At 40.6% G+C, this 17,862-nt stretch overlaps 1 protein-coding gene across 1 annotated transcript in view; it reads left to right on the forward strand.

Annotated features, from left to right (window-relative positions):
* Positions 1–4,131: 4,131 nt before the first annotated feature.
* pde4d (phosphodiesterase 4D, cAMP-specific) overlaps positions 4,132–17,862 on the forward strand; it is a 132,725-nt gene continuing 118,994 nt past the window's right edge. The window contains exon 1 of the mRNA XM_051652880.1: positions 4,132–4,583. Within this exon, the coding sequence (XP_051508840.1) occupies positions 4,327–4,583 (257 nt within the window). The 5' untranslated portion in view covers positions 4,132–4,326. The remainder of the gene's footprint in view (positions 4,584–17,862) is intronic.

A 17,862-nucleotide genomic window follows, 5' to 3' on the forward strand; every position in this document is an offset into this window, starting at 1 on the left:
ACAAAGCAATATTTGTTCATTATACTACTTTGTCTAATTCTGCTGACTTTATGACTGATCTTCGATATCAATCTTGTCTTACTGTGAATTAAGACAAATTTCCCTCTTGAAAGAAGAATTACACGAAACCCAAAGAGGTTTTTAAAACACCATTATTTTACTTGATAAGATTGATAACATTGTGCAAACAGTATATGGTCATTCTACTACTATCATATAAGTCATATAATGCAAGTTATAACTATTTACATAAACATCTGGACTTGTGTATAATGGAATATCTCCTTGGTTCAACACACGTCTATGAACAACACATACGGCAGTATGCCCTCATCCACTTTTATTCATTTCTTGATTGTTTTATTCAGGTTCCGGGGCTTTAGATCAGTGGATTGATCAGACGTCTGCATTTTTTCACTTTTCTTGGTGCAAAGGGCAAAATGGCACATTTACCTATTTAAATGAATATCAGATGCTAAAACTATATTGAATTATAGTCCTTACCAGGAATATACTTTAATGTCTGTTGTTGTTTATGCTTGGGGATTTGCTATTGGCTGTTGTCATTGCATAAATAATGAGGTACATCTTTTCAGGTTTTGGTGACTGTTTGGGGGTGTTATTAATTAACATTTAAAAGTTATTGGGGGTTATAGTTATGTTTTAAGTTCCGTTTAATGTTAATTATGTAATTTTATGTTATGACATGGGTTTATGTTTTAGTTACCCTGGGTGAGATTAGTGTTCCTTTGAGTTATTTGTGATACTGTTGGGGTATGATTAGTTTTAACAAAGTGTTTTAGACCTGTTAGTTGAGAAAAATATTGTACCAATGCAAGGTTTTTGAAATTTGGCACACTGACAACACCTGAAGGTGAAATAATTTGTTGAGTGTGTTATTTGTTAAGAAGCATGGATATGAAGCAAATGATTAATTAAGGTGACAAAACTGTAAGAGGAGTGTTTCTTCGCTTGTCTCTTGTTCAATTTTCTGAAGGCTGATCTGTTGATTGCTTGAGCAAGACATCAGTTCGATCATTATTATCTATCACGAACAGGAAAGCAATGACTCAAAGCGGCTAGAAGTCACTCCTCAGTCAATTCCCATGCTATACTACTATTAATGCGTGCGCCAGAAGTGCACATAATTTTATGTAAGCCGAAGTTCAGTTCGGGTTCTGGCACCCCTGTTCTTTTTTCTGCAGAACACAAACAAAGATTTTTAAAAAAAATATCTCAGCTCTTGTTGGTCCATTCAATGCAAATAAGTGGTGGCCAGAACTTTGAAGCTCCTAAAAACAGATAAAGGCAGCATAAAATTAATCCATATGACTCCAGTGGTGAAATCCATGTCTTTAGAAGCGATATGATAAGTGTGTGGGTGACAGACAGATCAATATTTAAGATTTTTTTTACTATAAATCTCCACTTTGTCCATCACTTCTATGCACATTCACGAGAAGACGAGGTCTTCTTCTTCTGTTTTTTTAGTGATTCGCATTCTTCATGCATATCTCCACCTAAAGGGAAGGGAGAAGAAAGAAAAAAGGGAGGGATAAAGGAGAGAAAAAGAATAAATAAATAAGTAGGTGGCGATATGCACGAAGAATGCAAATTGCCAAAAAACAAAAGAAGAAGACCTCTCTTAAATGCGCACAGGAAAGCTGGTGAAAGTGGAGATTTATAGTAAAAAAGGACTGTTTGATATGTTTCTCATCCACACCTATCATATCGCTTCTAAAGACATGGATTAAACCACTGAAGTCGTATGAATTACTGAAGTCATATGAAATGCTGCCTTTATGGTGCTTTTTGGAGCTAAAAGTACTGGCCACCATTCACTTGCATTATTTGGACCTTCAGAGCAGAGATTTTTCTAAAAATCTTCATTTGTGTTCAGCAGAAGAAAGAAAGTCAAACACATCTGGAATGGCATGAGGGTGAGTATATGATGAGATAATTTTCATTTTTGGGTGAACTAATAAAGCTAGACACAAATTAAATCATTGTTGACATACAATAAAAGAATAAAGCTTTACAATTATGTGGATAGAACAATACAGATAATTTGGTTTTGGAAGATTTTGAGAAATGTTTCTCCTCATGAGAAATGTTCAAAATGAAATCTCTTACTTTTGATTGCAGAATTTGGTATTTTGGCAAATGGTATCTATCTTGGCAACAGTTCTGAGAATCTGAGAAGCAGGAAACATCAGGAAACATCAGTAAACATCTCCATTTGCTCTCCATTTAATTTCATTGCATTCACTGATGCTCATCCTTTTGACATATAAAATACATGAAAGAAAACCATTTAAACCATAAAGCATCAATTTTCATTGTAAAAATATTTTGTGTACGTCCAGTCATCGCGCAACTGATGAGATGATGCGGGTAAGAAACGAAAGCATGTGTATATCCATTGATAGGTTTATGTTACTTGCATTGTCATAAACAGTGCAAAAACAATCATGTCCCTATAGTTTCTGGGTGCGTTTCAAGAATTTTGGCTTGTATGTGAAAAAGAACACTTTAAATGTCAGCAACCCTTTTCTGCACAATTCCCTCATACATGCTTTGTAAATGCAAAACACTCTGTGTTCACTTTAATTACACTTTAGGGTAATTCCGAATATATTTGCATTTATTCGAAAATGTATTTGCACGCAAATACGCAGGACTGAAGAACTTTCCTCCTGCTATCACCATATGAAAGAAGCGCATCTGAAATCATATTAACCTAGAGTGGTCGGCATGGACCCAACACCTAAACTAGTGACGGAACTAACCGACTCGTCCAACAGCCAGTGCAACCCCTAGTACATGCGTTAGGCCACGTCAACGCTACGTTTTCATTTGAAAAAGCATTAATTTCATTTACGCCTCTCATCCACACTAGAACGGTGTTTTCCTTCACTGAAAACGGAATGTTATGAAAAAAACATTGCTGCATATTTTGGAAAACAAAAACATAGGGAAATTAACAACTGAGCTTTGAAACAAAAATAGATTAGTGTGGATGTGGCCTTAGGAGGCAATGTAATTAAAGAGCACCTATTATGGTTTTTCAAATATTACCTTTCATGTAGTGTGTTATATAGCTCTTTGTGAATGTAAAAAAGTCTGCAAAGTTTCAAAAATCAAAGTGCATGACAAATGGAGTTATTGACTCCCAAAAGAAAGAACCGAGTCTGAACACCTGAACCGAGTAGTTAGTAATTCCAGACTTACTTCATGTACTAACTTACGTAATTTGGTAACAAAAACCCGCCTCTGGTCTTCGTTGGCTGCTCGCGAACAGCTTTGACCCACCCTCAAACACTACACTAAGCGGTAGACCAATCACAACAGACTGGGACATCTGACCAATCAGAGCAGAGTAGGCTCCCTGAAAGGAGGAGTTTAGAATGAATCCTTTAGAACGGATCACGAGTCGTTTTTGACACTGGAAAAAAAAAAAAAGGTAATGCTGCAATTTAAATTATGAGCAAATTAAAGTGTTTTTTGAGCTTGGATACATGTAAATCTATTGTATGAGACCTTTAAAACTAAATTAGGCACAATAGGTGTTCTTTAAGTTGCCTGACTTTTGGAACAGCCATTGTGTCAGAGGCTTTGTGCCAGTTCACTAGATTTTGAACAGAGCACATATGCATGTGTTGAATAGTGGTTATTGATCTTGTGAATTGTGTGGCAGCTCAAAGTATACATATTAAAATCAGTTTTAGAGCAGATGCTTAGTGATCAAAGGATAAGGCTTCCCAAATACACACATTCTTTTTGTTTTGACACACCAACGTACAAAACCTTGTCATAAATGTGTTGTTGGATTTACATGGAAAAAGGATATGAGAAGAGAAAAAGAGAAATGGAGTTACTTCTAGGCAAAAGTGGTGTCAGAAGCCCCACATTGCCTCTTACCCCATACTGTTTCTTTCTCTCACACACACTCATGATTCCAATGGCTTTTTAGGAAAGTGGTGGCTTGCAGTCAGCGGTTAGCGTAGAGCTGCATATTCGACAGCTCGTGCTCTCTCTCTTCCCTCCCTCCCTTCCTTTCTGTCTCTCTCTCCCTCCTCTCTCACAAGCACACGATCACAGCTCGGCAGTGGTCCTGACAGGAGCATGCACACTTCCGCTACTCTGCTCTTTCACAGTTTACTACCACTCACTCATTTTTACACTAAGTAGGCTGCGTGGGGTCCGTGGTGACGCTCCAAGTTCATACACCCCCCCTCGGTCTTCCCTGCCTTGGGGAACATATCGCTGGATTAGTGGACGTTTTTTTACCCTTAGCAGCAGGAGAAGGACAGCTGAAGCGTGAGGATGGCCCAGCAAGCGGCCGTGGGCCACCAGGACACGCTGGCAGTGCCGCCCATGCCCAAGCATGTTGGGTTGAATGAGGACCTAGTAAAGATCTTGAGGGAGAACCTCCTGCAGCAGGAGCGACCTCGTGGGCACCGCCGCTCGCCCTCGTCCATATCGCCCCGGCTGTCACCCAGGAACTCTCCGCGCCTTCTACGACGGATGCTTCTCAACAACAACAACCACAAGCAGCGGCGTTTCACTGTAGCGCACACATGGTAGGAACCTACCTGGAGTCACTGGGAGAAAGGTTTGAACAAGGGTTTGTTCATCCAAAAATGTGGTCAATTTGTGACCCTCATGTTGTTCCAAATCCATAGGACTTTGCGTGGAACATAATTTTCTAATATTCTGCCTAACACCTCCTTCATAAGTGTTTGGAACAAGATGAGGGTAAGTAAACTGAAGAATTTTCATTTTTGGGTGAACTATCCCTTTATTTGTGGCTTGGCTTTGTTAACGTGTTTTAATTATGTTGATTTTGGCTTTCAAAGGAAAAAAGAAGTGTTTGTCTGTACAGTATGCTTTTTTTTTGCTGTGATGCCAGTTAGAGCGGCTTTCAATACAGTTGATTTGCGTGAGAGTTGCGTTCAACTTTTGTTCTGTTTGTTGTCTTTTTGAATTGTTTCTATACGCATTTTACCTGTCACCTTACAGTTTCTGGATCACTTTGAGTGCCGTCAGCTAAGCGAAAGCTGCCTGCTTTGGCCCTGCCAGCAGCATGGCATGCTTTTTTGGTGCGCAAGTAAACAAATATTAATATGCATGTTCCCCTTTGATATTAACGCTCTTTCCATAACACCTGGAAGATGCACTCCCGCCACTATTGAATAAATCATACCCACATAAATGCTCTTTCAAGCTTATTACCTAAGGGCCATACCCAGAGCTTTGGGGGCAGAAGAATTACATATTGCACTTCTCTCCTCTTATCCCTCAATCTCCTAATCTCCCACTTTCCTGCAAGCTGGAATGACGGAACTAAATGTTTTAGAGTGGAATATGTCAGATTATTGGAGCTCCAGGGAGGATTTTGCATTGCGCACCACAATGTTCGCTATCTTAATTTCACACTTCCTTTACTGCCACCCCCTCACTATCCGAATTACTGTCAGAAACCACCTTTGAAACACACTCAACAGAATTTCAGTGGTTTTCTTTAGCCTGTCACCCATTTTTCCCATTTCCGATCTACCACCAGAGAGGTGTGGCATGTTGAATTGTGAAAAAACTACTCAATTCCATTCTCATATGTAATGGAAGCCATTAAAGCCCTCTTTGTCATTTTTAATGCAAATTAAATCAAACATACATACATTCTCAATGGATACACTGATTGTTACCGTTTGTATTAATCCCTGTTTTAAGATGATTTCTCTGTAGGGAAATGCTCTAGCTATTCTTGAAAGCTTCAGAATGGATGAGCTCGTCCAAAGACTGTCAGCTTGTTTGCTTAGGGAAGGCTTTTTAGAGAATATCATCAAACAGAACCACAGTGGTGTAATCAGGCTGTCTATGCTCATTACAGCTGCTTTAAGTGTAGATGGTTCTGTACCCTACGCATTTGCCCTTGTGCTGTATTGTTAGTATAAAAATAACAATATGCGATGTATGTATGGTGTGTTTTAGCATGGCTGAAACACTGTATTGAACAATCAGCATCCAAGACCAGAACTATCCTTATTATAATGAGAAATACAGTTTTGTTTTAAGGAAAAGTTCACCCAAAAATTTAAATTCTGTCATATTGGCAAAACATCAGCCTTAAGTCACCATTCACTTTATTTGTAGGGGGTCAATCTGCCTTATGTTTTCCATAGTACAAAGAAAATCATATGCATTTGGAAAACATGAAGGTGAGTAAATGAAGACACATCAGTAGTAATAGGTAATTGCTTAAAGTGCTTTTTGTTTGCCCAATTAGGAAGACAGCTAGGCATTATTGATGTATCAGGTTTTCTGCTCCCGAGATATCCGTATGTAAATGTTAACAAAGAATTTTGACAGCAGTATTTTAGATTAGATTAATTAGTCCACATCTTGAAAACTATGAGAGCTGTTTTGTGTAAATGGTAGAATAGGAGATTGATCTCACATTGCTCTATAGTTAAACAGCTGTGGGATTCAGATGCTTTTTTTAAAACCCTTATTACGCCTCTACACAGGAAAATGGTCCCATCATTCAAGTGAAAAAGAGCCCTGGGTTTCAGCTGCCCTGGGAGCAGATCTCAAGGATGGCTCCTGATAGAAATCTATCTTACATGTGTCTTGTTTGCAGCAGCACATGGTCGGATAGAATGACATAATAATTTAATGCTTATTAGGAAACCCTGATGATCCTGATGGACTTATTTGTCAATTAATGTTTCATATGAATCATGGCTGTGATAGTAGTGTGTCATAAATGTTGTTCTTTTTTTAGATTTTGTCAGGGCAGGTATCTTCAAAGTAGAGTAGAGCAGTGGTTTACCACTGGTGGGTTACAAAACCTTAAAAAATGAGAAAATTGTTTCCCATATCTTTTGTTGTTGACGTCAAAGCCTATCTATCCAATCAAACACTGGTATTTTGGTGCAAATCCATGTCACTTGGCAGAAGCTATCCAAATTAGACAGATGCCAAAATGGGCATGTTGCATAATGTGCATTTACTTGCAATGAGGATATGAGTTTGTGTCTAGCAAAATGTGTTTTTTGTGTGGTGAACAGTGTTGGGTAAAAGTAATTCACTACAAATTACTAATTATTTCTCTAAAATTGTAATCAGATTACTTTACTAATTACTTCATTGGAGAAGTAATCACATTACTAATTACTTTACTTTTAAGTTACTTTTTAAAACACTTTTCCGCTCAACAAATTCAAAGTATTTCTACATTTTCTGTCTATATTTCTTTTTTGTTCATTGTTAAACACAAGTCATACAATAAGCATCTCACATTTCTCCTTCACAATGACTCGGTACGGGGCCATAATTCATGTAATATACATAAATAAAAATTAGAAATAAGCTTAACCTTTTAATGTTCTTAAAAGAAATTTCGTTTATTCAAAGTTGGTAACTGTAATGTGATTACAAGAATATAAAATGTAATGCATTACACAAATTTTTGGACTAAAAGTAATTAGATTACAGTAACTATTTATTATAATTGTGTTACACCCCATACTGGTGGTGAATTATTGGCTTTATAATTATTATTATTAAAAATATTACATTAAAATGTTTGATTTTTAATTAAATTATTTTGTATACTTATATATGAAGCACATATTTTGTACTGTGTTGGATGGCCACTACAGTAGTAAAACAGAAAAACAACCCGTTCTTATGAGAAGTCGTAATAATAGTGCGAGATGACTGAATCGTAAGAAATTGTACGTGTTGGCTTGTACAAAAACTGATGACTTTTATTCCCATGGACAAAAAAAATTAACAAACCAACAAACATTGTTATTTACATTTTTCCTAAATTGAACCCCTTAGCCAAACCTTAAACCTATCTATGAGTTTAATAGGAAAATAACTTTTGTGTGCCATGGAAGGTGAAAACATTTGGGTTTGGAAGGAAATGAGGGAAGTACATTTCAGGTTATTGATATACATTGGTCATTTGCATTTCAGAAATAAATTGTATTGCATAAATAAATGAAGTGAGTAACCAAATTCTGTTCACTGACATCTCCTTTCTTAAAAGTAACTGTTGGATAGGAGGCTAGCTAAAAGTTGATGCCTGTAGTGTATCGATTAGAAATTTTGTTTGTTGATTGGTTGGTCTGTATGACAATAAAACTCGTACCTTTTCGTGCAAGCCAAGTAATAATTCGTACGATATGGTGAAATCATGATTTCGGCTTCTTGTACGAATTATTACGAGTTGTCATGAGACATTGTTGAGCCAAACCAGTTGAGAACCACTAATGTACTGTAGCTCGCAGTTTGATTTGGATCATTTATTCAAAGTCATTTGGACTGGAGCTGGCTTGCATTGAGGCTGGATGCCCACTGTGATAAAATAAGCACTTGACAGTCAGGGTACGTGTATGAAAAGATGAGAGGGTGCAACATTTACAGTGGTCCTCAAATCACCATTCCCTTGTTATATTTCCTCTCAGTAACACCGGGACAAACTAGACATATTTTTACAAATGTAAGATACAGATCATCAGCACCACTGCATCCATGCTGTGCGCTCGTTTTCTCGCTCACTCTCTCCCTCACACCCATACACGCTCGCTTACACAGAAACAACAAACACACACAAGTACACACAGTCACGATTCCATCACCTCCCTTTCTTTCCTGCGATTAGATTTTTTTTTGAGAGATTTCCTGAGTCCTTGAACTGAAGAATGTGAGGGGTTGTGTAAGAGAAGTGCTGTATGTTTGCAACAAATATTCATGCTTGGAGTGAATAGGCCTTAAAGGGATAGTTTACCCAAAATTTAAAATTCTGTTAGGATTTATATCATGTCGTTCCAGATCCATGTGGATTTCTTTCTTCTGTGAAATACAAAAGGAGAAATTCTGAAGAATTTTCAAGCAGCTTGTTCTCATACAAGGAAAGCAAATGGGGACTGAGGCTGTTGAGCTCCAAAAATGACAAAAAAAAAGTAGTCCTGAGAGTTATATTTAAAGTCTTCTGAAGCCTTTCAGTAGCTTTGTGTGAGGAACAGATCAAAAATGAAGTCGCTATTCACTGAAAGTCTTACAATTTCTCATATTCAGACTTGAACATCGCGACCGGTTATGAGACATGTGAGAACCAGACTGACGTCAAACATGCTGTAATGAGCTTCACTTGCCATATTTGAATATACGCAAATGCGAATGAGATTTAAGAGCTGGGAAGATTTTCAGTTAATGTTTTTAACTGTCTATTCAGCACTTAAAGTTATTGTACAGCTTCAAAAGTCTTGAAATATAGTGCACAAGTCACAAGGACAACTTTTATGGTACTTTTATTGTGCGTTCTGTCCTTTTCGGAGCATGACAGCCTCAGTCCACACTTTCGGTCAACACTCTTCCTAACATCTCCTTTTGTGTTCTGCAGAAGAAAACAAGCCATACTAGTTTGGAATGACATAAGGGTAAGAAAAGTATTTCTTTTTGAGAATGTCAATGAGAATTTTCATTTATGGGTAAACTATCCCTTTAATTTGGGTGGCAGAGATAGAAAGAGCACATGCAGAACAGAGAGGAGAACCCAAATTAGGCTCTCTGCATGCCCAGAGCGTTTGAGGGGGTGGTGACATTCTCCCAGCCCTATAACTCCCACTTTTCCCAGAATGGATCCACAATCAGCCCAGAAGTTCACCTATAAAACCCCCTCCGCTGATGCTCCTGTACCCCTGCTGCAGTACTGCCTCACACATAGATTTTTTCCCCCTGCCTTATGCCCCTTTTCTCATTCTATTTCTCATTTCAGCTGAAGGAATCTGAAGCTTTTCTGAAACCACTGTTTTCACAGTAGCAAAGCTAGAATGATGGTTTCATGGTTGAGGGTGGAAGAAATGTTTCAAAAACGCTGGAGAGGCAGGAAACATGATGTGGGTGGCAAGAGATGGACTTTAGTTGAGGTGTCAAAGTAAAAGCGAGCAGATAGCAGGCGTACATTTAACACTGATGTATAACAAAAAAAAAAGTAAAGAAAAAAAAGTGGCAAGCTTGCAACATTGCTGCAGTGCTCTCTGCCAGGGAGTACAGCAATGCGTGGGTGGGTTTAGCTTACAGTACTCGCAGAGGGCAATAACCTGATCAAAGCGATTGTTTTCTCTGGAGATGCCATGGAGTGACTTTCATTCAGAGAAGATCTGAGGTCATCTTAACGACAACCCTCAGACTTTTACTGAAAAGGTATGCCATGAGCTGATATACAGCAACATAATTATATAAACAGACAGTTCCATTTTGTCCTAAAACAGTGGGTGTCAACTGGTGGGTTGAAACCCAAACATGGGTCCACTTATAATGAAAGTGAATGGGGCCAGTTCGTCAACATACCCACTGTTTTTAAAAGTACAGCCACAAGACCATACCCAATTTTATATGTAATGTTACAGCTTTATTGCCATGATGATGTAACGCTGTAAACCCTAAATCCCTAAAACACACACACGAGAATTTAAACTGTTCAGCTCAAAAAAATACAAATGTTTTAACAAGTGCTTCTATAAAATTAAATATTTAAAATGTAAAATATATTTTAAAGTAAGTGCCACTGAAACCACGATTTTTGCTTTTTTTTTAAAGAAAAGGAGGGACAAGGCTTTTTTTTTTTTTGTGTTAATCAACATTATGCAACAAATGCTGTTGATTGAGCTAAACTTGAATTGAACCTGCAATATTCCTTTGAAATGACTATTTTGGTGTCTCAAGTCAAGACTGATAAATAATGTTATCCATTTGTAATCATCTAATCCATAAAAGTAGCTGTGAATACACACATTTAATAATGAAATGTAATTTAATTACAAGTACTTTTTTAATCTGATTACATATTACAGATTACATGTAATCTATTACTACCCTACATTGTGTATAATCAAGCATGGTTAGGATAGCAAAATAAGATAGGCTTATCAACTTTTAAAATAGAGAAAAATGCTTCCCATATCTTTTGTAGCAGATGTCAAAAGGCTGTGCATCCAGTTTGGCGCATATGTTGGCTATCCGTCACTTGGTAAAAGCTAGGTAAATTCTGACATCAAGGAACAAAACTACGCAAAAATAAAATCCCAGACAACATTAAATACATGTTAGCTTGAAGCGGGAAAAAAATTGTGAAAAAAGATTGTGCTGAGCACAATTTGCTTTGTGCAGTGAATTATTAGCTAACCCTTGAAATTCAAGAGACATTTTAGAAACCAGAATTGCAATTTTTTCTATACAGCTCATGTCATAGTGATGTCCAGTGTAAAATCATGTTCCTGAAGCACAACCAGTTGAGAAGCACTATAGAAAGAAAAGCTCTATAAGACCTTTCGATTCAGGTTCAAGTCTGTGCACACACCTGCTTTATTATTTAGCACAAAAACACAAATATAATTACATGGTGCATATAAAGCAGACTACTTTAAACATTCCCCTTGTGTTAAAATGGTAATATCTTACCGTCTGTGTAATGATATGTTCCTTTCATTTCCTAAGTATGGGGAGAGAGAGAATTCTGTCGGTGAGTGTTGTTACATCTGATGGAAATATGGCCATCAGAGTGTTTCTTTGATTTGCAGACGTGATAGTGTGTGCTAATCATTTCACACATCTGCAGTGTACAACGTGTTTATTAACGGTAATTATGCAAATTAATTTTCCTTATATACATATATATATCTCCTCTATATTATTATTCTATTGGATTAAATCACAGACCAATAATTTTATCCCAAATAGAATTAAAGCCATTCTCAAACAAGCAGAGCCAGATGATCTAAACTCTTTCTTTGGCTCAGGTCTGTTTCCATGGACACACCATAACAACGCGGTCGATTCTGTAAAATTGCCATCCACTTCTTTGTGCTTTAAGATCTTTAAAGGGATAGTTCACACAAAAATAAAAACTTGTTCATCACTTATTCAACCTCATGTTGTTCCAAATTACTTTCTTTCTTCTTTGGAACACAAAAGGCAAAATGTTAGGGATTGACAACCTCTTTGTTTACTTTTTATTACTTTTTTCCCCATACAATGAAAATAAATGGTGACTGAGGCTGTCAGTTCCTAAAATTCTGCATAACATATCTTTTCCTGTTCCACAGAGGAAAGAAAGTCATACATGTTTGGAACAACATGAGGGTGACTAAATAATGAGAACTTGAATTTTTCGGTGAACTATCCCTTTAAACTATATTTTGATTTACTGGGAGGTTATCACAAACTAAAGGTCCCTCAGAAGAAACAGCAGGGCTTTATATGTGCATTTGAGCTTGGCAAATGATTGAGGTGCAGAGCGCTGCCTGAAAAGACAGCAGCCCAGATGCTCCGCTGCACTTGTAAAGCTTTTTAGAGAACTGATTAAGCCGTAGTCTAATGAGCTGCAGTGTTCCTCCATTGTTTCGGTCCTTTGTTCTTTCATTTCAGAAATGAAAAGCAAGGCTTTGATTGAAACCAACCTAACCCTTGTTCCTTTTACTGCTAAAGATTCTCCTTATTTATCCCTGTGCACCAACCAGAACTGAACAAGGCTGCTGAAATGAAGGTACATTTTTGTTTGAAATGGAAATGATGCATAAATCATTCTGGGCTTTTCCGGTCATCATTCCAGAGTCATATCATGGTATCCTGAAGGTGGAAGTTGTTGCAGCGTTTTGGTTGTTAACTATGTTATCATTTTGGATTTAAACCTAAGCAAAAAACACACAAACAGGTCCAAAGGGTTTTTAAAAGTAAAAAATCAACATATCAGCATTGAGCAAAACACTGCAAAAAAGAACATTTGCTTCATGCGGTTTACACCAACAAAATTATTTTTTAAAGGGGTAATTCACCCATAAATGAAAATTCTCTCATCATCTTTCATGGAACACAAAACAAGAAGTTTTGAGGAATGTTTACGCTGTTCTCCTCCATATAATGTGAAAGTGGATGGGGACCAGGGGCTATCAGCTCCAAATGGACAAAAATGCTCAATAAGAGCATCACAAAAGTAGTCCTTACTCTAATACATTATAATCCAAGTCTTTGGAAGCCATATGACAGATTGAAATTTATGTTGTTATTCACTGAAAAACTTGCTTAACAGTGTGATCACCAGGGCCGTTTCTAGCTATAAGCGATATATGCGGCCGCTTTTGGCCCCCGAGCCACCAGGGGGCCCCACAAAGCAAGGTGTTTTTTTTTAATTTTTTATTTTTTTTTATAAAAATTTTTGTAGATAGTTATTTATTGATATTTATAGAAATGTATTGTTAATTTAAATTGTTATTTATTGGTAATTTATTGTAAATTTTTGGTCAAATGTTTTTTTGTTGTTGCTCCAAGCAAGAATTCGCTTAGAAATGCTAAGAAATGGCCCTGATGGTCACCATCAATTTTATTATATGGACAATAGCAGCTTGGACATTCCGTTATAATCAGCTCCTTTGTGTTTCATGGAAAAACATTTTAGTATTTTTTTTTGAGGTTTTGAAAGATGGGAGGGAGACTAAATGATGATAGATTTTTTTTGCCAAAATATCCCTTTAAGGCTAGAAATAGCTCAAGATAAAAACTGCATGCTTCACTTACAGTGTACTGTATGTCATATGCAATATTTGAATGCTTCAGCAAATGTACTCAAGGTGTAAACCTGAGAGGTTTATCAATTTTATCCACGTTCATTTTCTTAGTAGTTTGTTGGCTGTTTCAAGCTGACATCTCTGTACAGTGTGGGATGTGCAATCTCTAAGAAATAATTTGCCTGAAGTATTGATTAATCGTCCAATCTTTATGCTTCTCTATGCACTTGAAGACCTGTTAGTCATCACTCCCAGGGACATTTGAGTTTAGTCTTTTCCCGCACCATATACATATACAAATATACCCTCATCTTTGCTCTCAAAGATTTTGTTCACTTTCTACATCTCATTACCCACCACTTTCCACTCATTTAAGACGTGATGCTAAGAAGAACACCTACTTAGCCATATTCTTGAGAGGACTTGAAATCTTTCTCGGTAGCTATTAATTTCATGACCTTTGGAAGGACATGAACTGAATACAGAGTAGATAAAAAACAGCTTATGAATCATAACCGACCAATCATATATTTCTTTTTTTCTGCAGGTTTTTCTTTTTTTAAAGATGTTTTTCATTGTACAACAGTTTGTTCCAGTCCTCTTATTTGAGTGGAGGAGTGGAGGAGTGGCGGTCCAAGAGTGCTCATATTTAGAATAACTGTTCAGAGTATAAAGGCGATACTAACATCAAATAAATAATGATACCACTCTTTGTACAGTATTGGTATTACCGAGCACAGACTCAATTCGATGGTTGTGTGCTGTTTAAAAAGGAGATGTTAAGCAGAATGACAGCCTAACTTTCTTTTTATGGCAAAATGATGCAAAGAAAGTGAATGGTGACTGAGACAATGTGCCTAAAATCTCTTTTTGTGTTCTATGGAAGAAAGAAAGCTATATGGGCTTGGAACAACATGAGGGTGAGTAAATGATGACCGAATTTTCATTGCACTCCTGCTCGGATAAAAACCTCCCTCTTGTCGCCCATCAGAAAAATCAGTAATGGGGGTCAGCTTTTCTCTGAGAAACCCATGAAATTATAGTCGATGCACAATGAAGTTTATTGTTCAGAGCACCAGGTAACAGTTGGAGAGGAAAAATCCTCTAGCTGTGCCTCAGATGAGTCCTGAGTACGTGCTGTGTCATATATTATATAAGACTCTGCATACTTTCAGTCTTCACTTTGTGGTGGATTACATTTTGAATGTAATATATCTTTCACTTCAACCATTCGATTTCCCCTGAAAACACTCAAGTGCTCGTTCCTGCAAATGTTTAGAGCCTGATCCTTTTCTTGGCTATTTGCACCCATAGGGAATTCACAAGATTAAATATGATATTTGTCCTTACCCAATGGAGGAGCTAGTTTAATCCTACAATTGCAAATATCACTATTTACAGAGAAAGACCCACAAATAAAGATAATTTAGTATATATAAATATATAGCTGTTGGATTTATGGCGCATTACAGCGGTTTCTCCCCCTCGTGCACCGGTGGAGTGCAGAGAATGCCCCTGGGCGCTTCAACAGCCTAAAAGAATATATTCTTGCAAATAAAAGAGTATATTTCTCTAAAAGAGTGGCACTGACGGAGAGCGTCTTTTTAAAGATGCCTCTCCGTCTGTGTTTAATTCCTGGTTGCGGTCGTTGCCTCTCCACTTCCGACGGCCACGCTGTCTCTTGGGTGCTGCCCACGCGAAGACAGCGTTCGTGGACGGGTCGTGTTCTCACTGCGAGAACATGACCATGGCAGCGTTGCTGTCGCGGCTTTCCTTTGTCAGAGGGAAAGCCACCCCAGCGGCTCCCCGCCTCGGTCCTTCTACCTATGGGTATGAGGCCGCATCGGTTAGCACTGGGGGCGATTTGGGGACCCCAATGGGAGCCGCTCCGCCGTGTAACCCCCCACGGACCTCCCATGCCCCAGTATGCTCGTTTGCCCCGGTCGAGTTCTGGGATGGGACCGCAGACTCGTCTCAGGGTGAGTTCGCAATCTCATTCAGAGCTCGCAAAGTGGATGTGCTCTCGATTGCAGCATCGGAGAGTGGGCTGGTCCAGTCTGACGCCGAGGACTCCCACCTTCAGGTGTGGTCGCCCAGTCGCAGCCCGACGGGGAGCTGGCAGCCATGCTTGCCCAGGCGGCTGCGAGCGTCGGGCTGGAGTGGAACCCTCCATTCCCCCCTGAACCCTCACGGCTTGACGATTGGTTCCTGGGCTCGGAGCGCCACTCACGGCCGCACCCTGCCCCGGTCCCTTTCTTTCCAGAGATGTATAAGGAGCTCACGAGGTCGTGGCAGGCACCTTTCACTGCCCGGACCTGGTCCCTGAGCTCCTCCGCTCTCACTACCCTCGACGGTGGGACTGCCAGGGGGGTACTCGGCGATTCCCCAGGTGGATAAGTCGGCTGCGGTGCACCTGTGCCCGCAAAACGCCGCCACCTGGTGGAACCGCCCAAGGCTCCTGTCCAGGGCCTGTATGTATTACGTCGTCTCTGGCGACTAAAGCTTACGGTGCCGCTGGACAGGCCACCTCCGCCCTGCATGCCATGGCTCTCCTGCAGGTGCACCAAGCCAAGGTGCTAAGAGAACTGCACGAGGGTAGTTCTGACCCAGGATTGATTCAGGAGCTGCGCTCGGCGACCGATCTCACCCTCCAGGTGACGAAGGTCACGGCACGGACTCTCGGGCAGGCGATGTCCACCCTCGTGGTCCAGGAGCGCCACCTATAGCTCAACTTGGTCGAGATGAGGGAGACTGATAAGGTACGGTTTCTTGATGACCCCCGTTCCTTGAAGACCTGGTGCTTGGCACCTCAGCTGGTTGGGGCTTCGGGTCAACTGGGGAAAGAGCAGCTCTCCTCGGTAATAGAGCATCTCTTTTCTCAGGTTGGAGTTAGACTCAGTCTCTATGATGGCACGCTCACGAGGCAGTCAGTGCTGAACTGCCTGAAGTTGTTCAGGTGGAGCACGGCGGTCCCACTGAAGCATTTTCAGAGGCTTCTGGGGCATATGGCGTCCTCGACGGCAGTAACGCCTCTCGGGTCGATGCATATGAGACCGCTTCAGCACTGGCATCAGACTCGAGTCGTGAGATGGGCATGGCGCTGCGGCACACATCGTGTGGTCATCACGCTGATCTGCTTCTACTTGTTCAGCCCTTGGATGGGACTTGCATTCCTGTGGGCAGGAGTCCCTTAGTGCAAATAACCCAGGTGCGTCGTGGTTACGACAGACACCTTCGAGCGTGGCTGGGGTGCCGTGTGTAATGGGCACGCAGCCGTGGGCTCCTGGACAGGGCCGCGACTGTGTTGGCATATCAACTGCCTCGTGTTGCTGGCAGAGTTGCTCACCCTGCGGAGGCTTCGGCCATTGATCCAGGGGAAGCGTGTGTTGGTCCGGATGGACAATACAGCGATGGTAGCGTACATTAGCCTCCAAGGCGGACATTAGCCTCCAAGGCGTCACATGTCACAACTCGCCTGCCAACTCGTGAGCCACCAAGGCTTCCCTCAGCACAGATGCGCGTGCACACAGCTGGCCCCGGGGGCCATGCTAGTATGCGTTCCCCCCAGTGAGCCTACTTGCACAGACCTTGTGCAAGGTCAGGGAGGACAAGGAGCAGGTCATCCTAGTGGCACCCTACTGGCCCACCCAGACTTGGGTCTCTGACCTCACACTCTGACAGCGACAGCCCCTCCCTGGTGAATTCCCTGAGGAGGGTTCTCTTCTCTCAGGGACAGGGTACTATCTGGCACCCGCGACCAGACCTCTGTAATGTTCATGTCTGGCCCTTGGACAGGATGCGGAAGACCTAAGTGGACTTCCACCCACGGTGGTAGACACGAACACTCAGGCTAGGGCTCCCTCTACGAGGCGCCTGTATGCCTTGCAGTGGTGTCTGTTCGCTAAGTGGTGTTATTCCCGATGCGAAGACCCCCAGAGAAAGCTTTCCTTCCTGCAGGAAAGGCTGGTGGGGTGGCTGTCCCCCCCACCTTGAGGGTGTATGTGGCCGCTATGGTGGCGCACCACGATGCAGTTGATGGTAGGTCTCTCGGGAAGCACGACTTGATCATCAGGTTCCTTAGAGGCGCGAGGAGGCTGAGTCCTCCCAGACCGTGCCTCGTTCCCTCATAGGATCTCTCCGTGGTCCTGCGGGGAGCCCCGTTTGAGCCCTGGAGTCAGTTGAGCTAAAGGCAGTCTCTTGAAGTCTGCCCTCCTGACTGAGCTCATGTCCATCAAGAGGGTAGGGGACCTGCAGGCATTCTCTGTCAGCATCACGTGCCTGG

This window comes from Myxocyprinus asiaticus, chromosome 24 (genome assembly GCF_019703515.2).
Source record: "Myxocyprinus asiaticus isolate MX2 ecotype Aquarium Trade chromosome 24, UBuf_Myxa_2, whole genome shotgun sequence".
NCBI classification, from domain to species: domain Eukaryota; kingdom Metazoa; phylum Chordata; class Actinopteri; order Cypriniformes; family Catostomidae; genus Myxocyprinus; species Myxocyprinus asiaticus.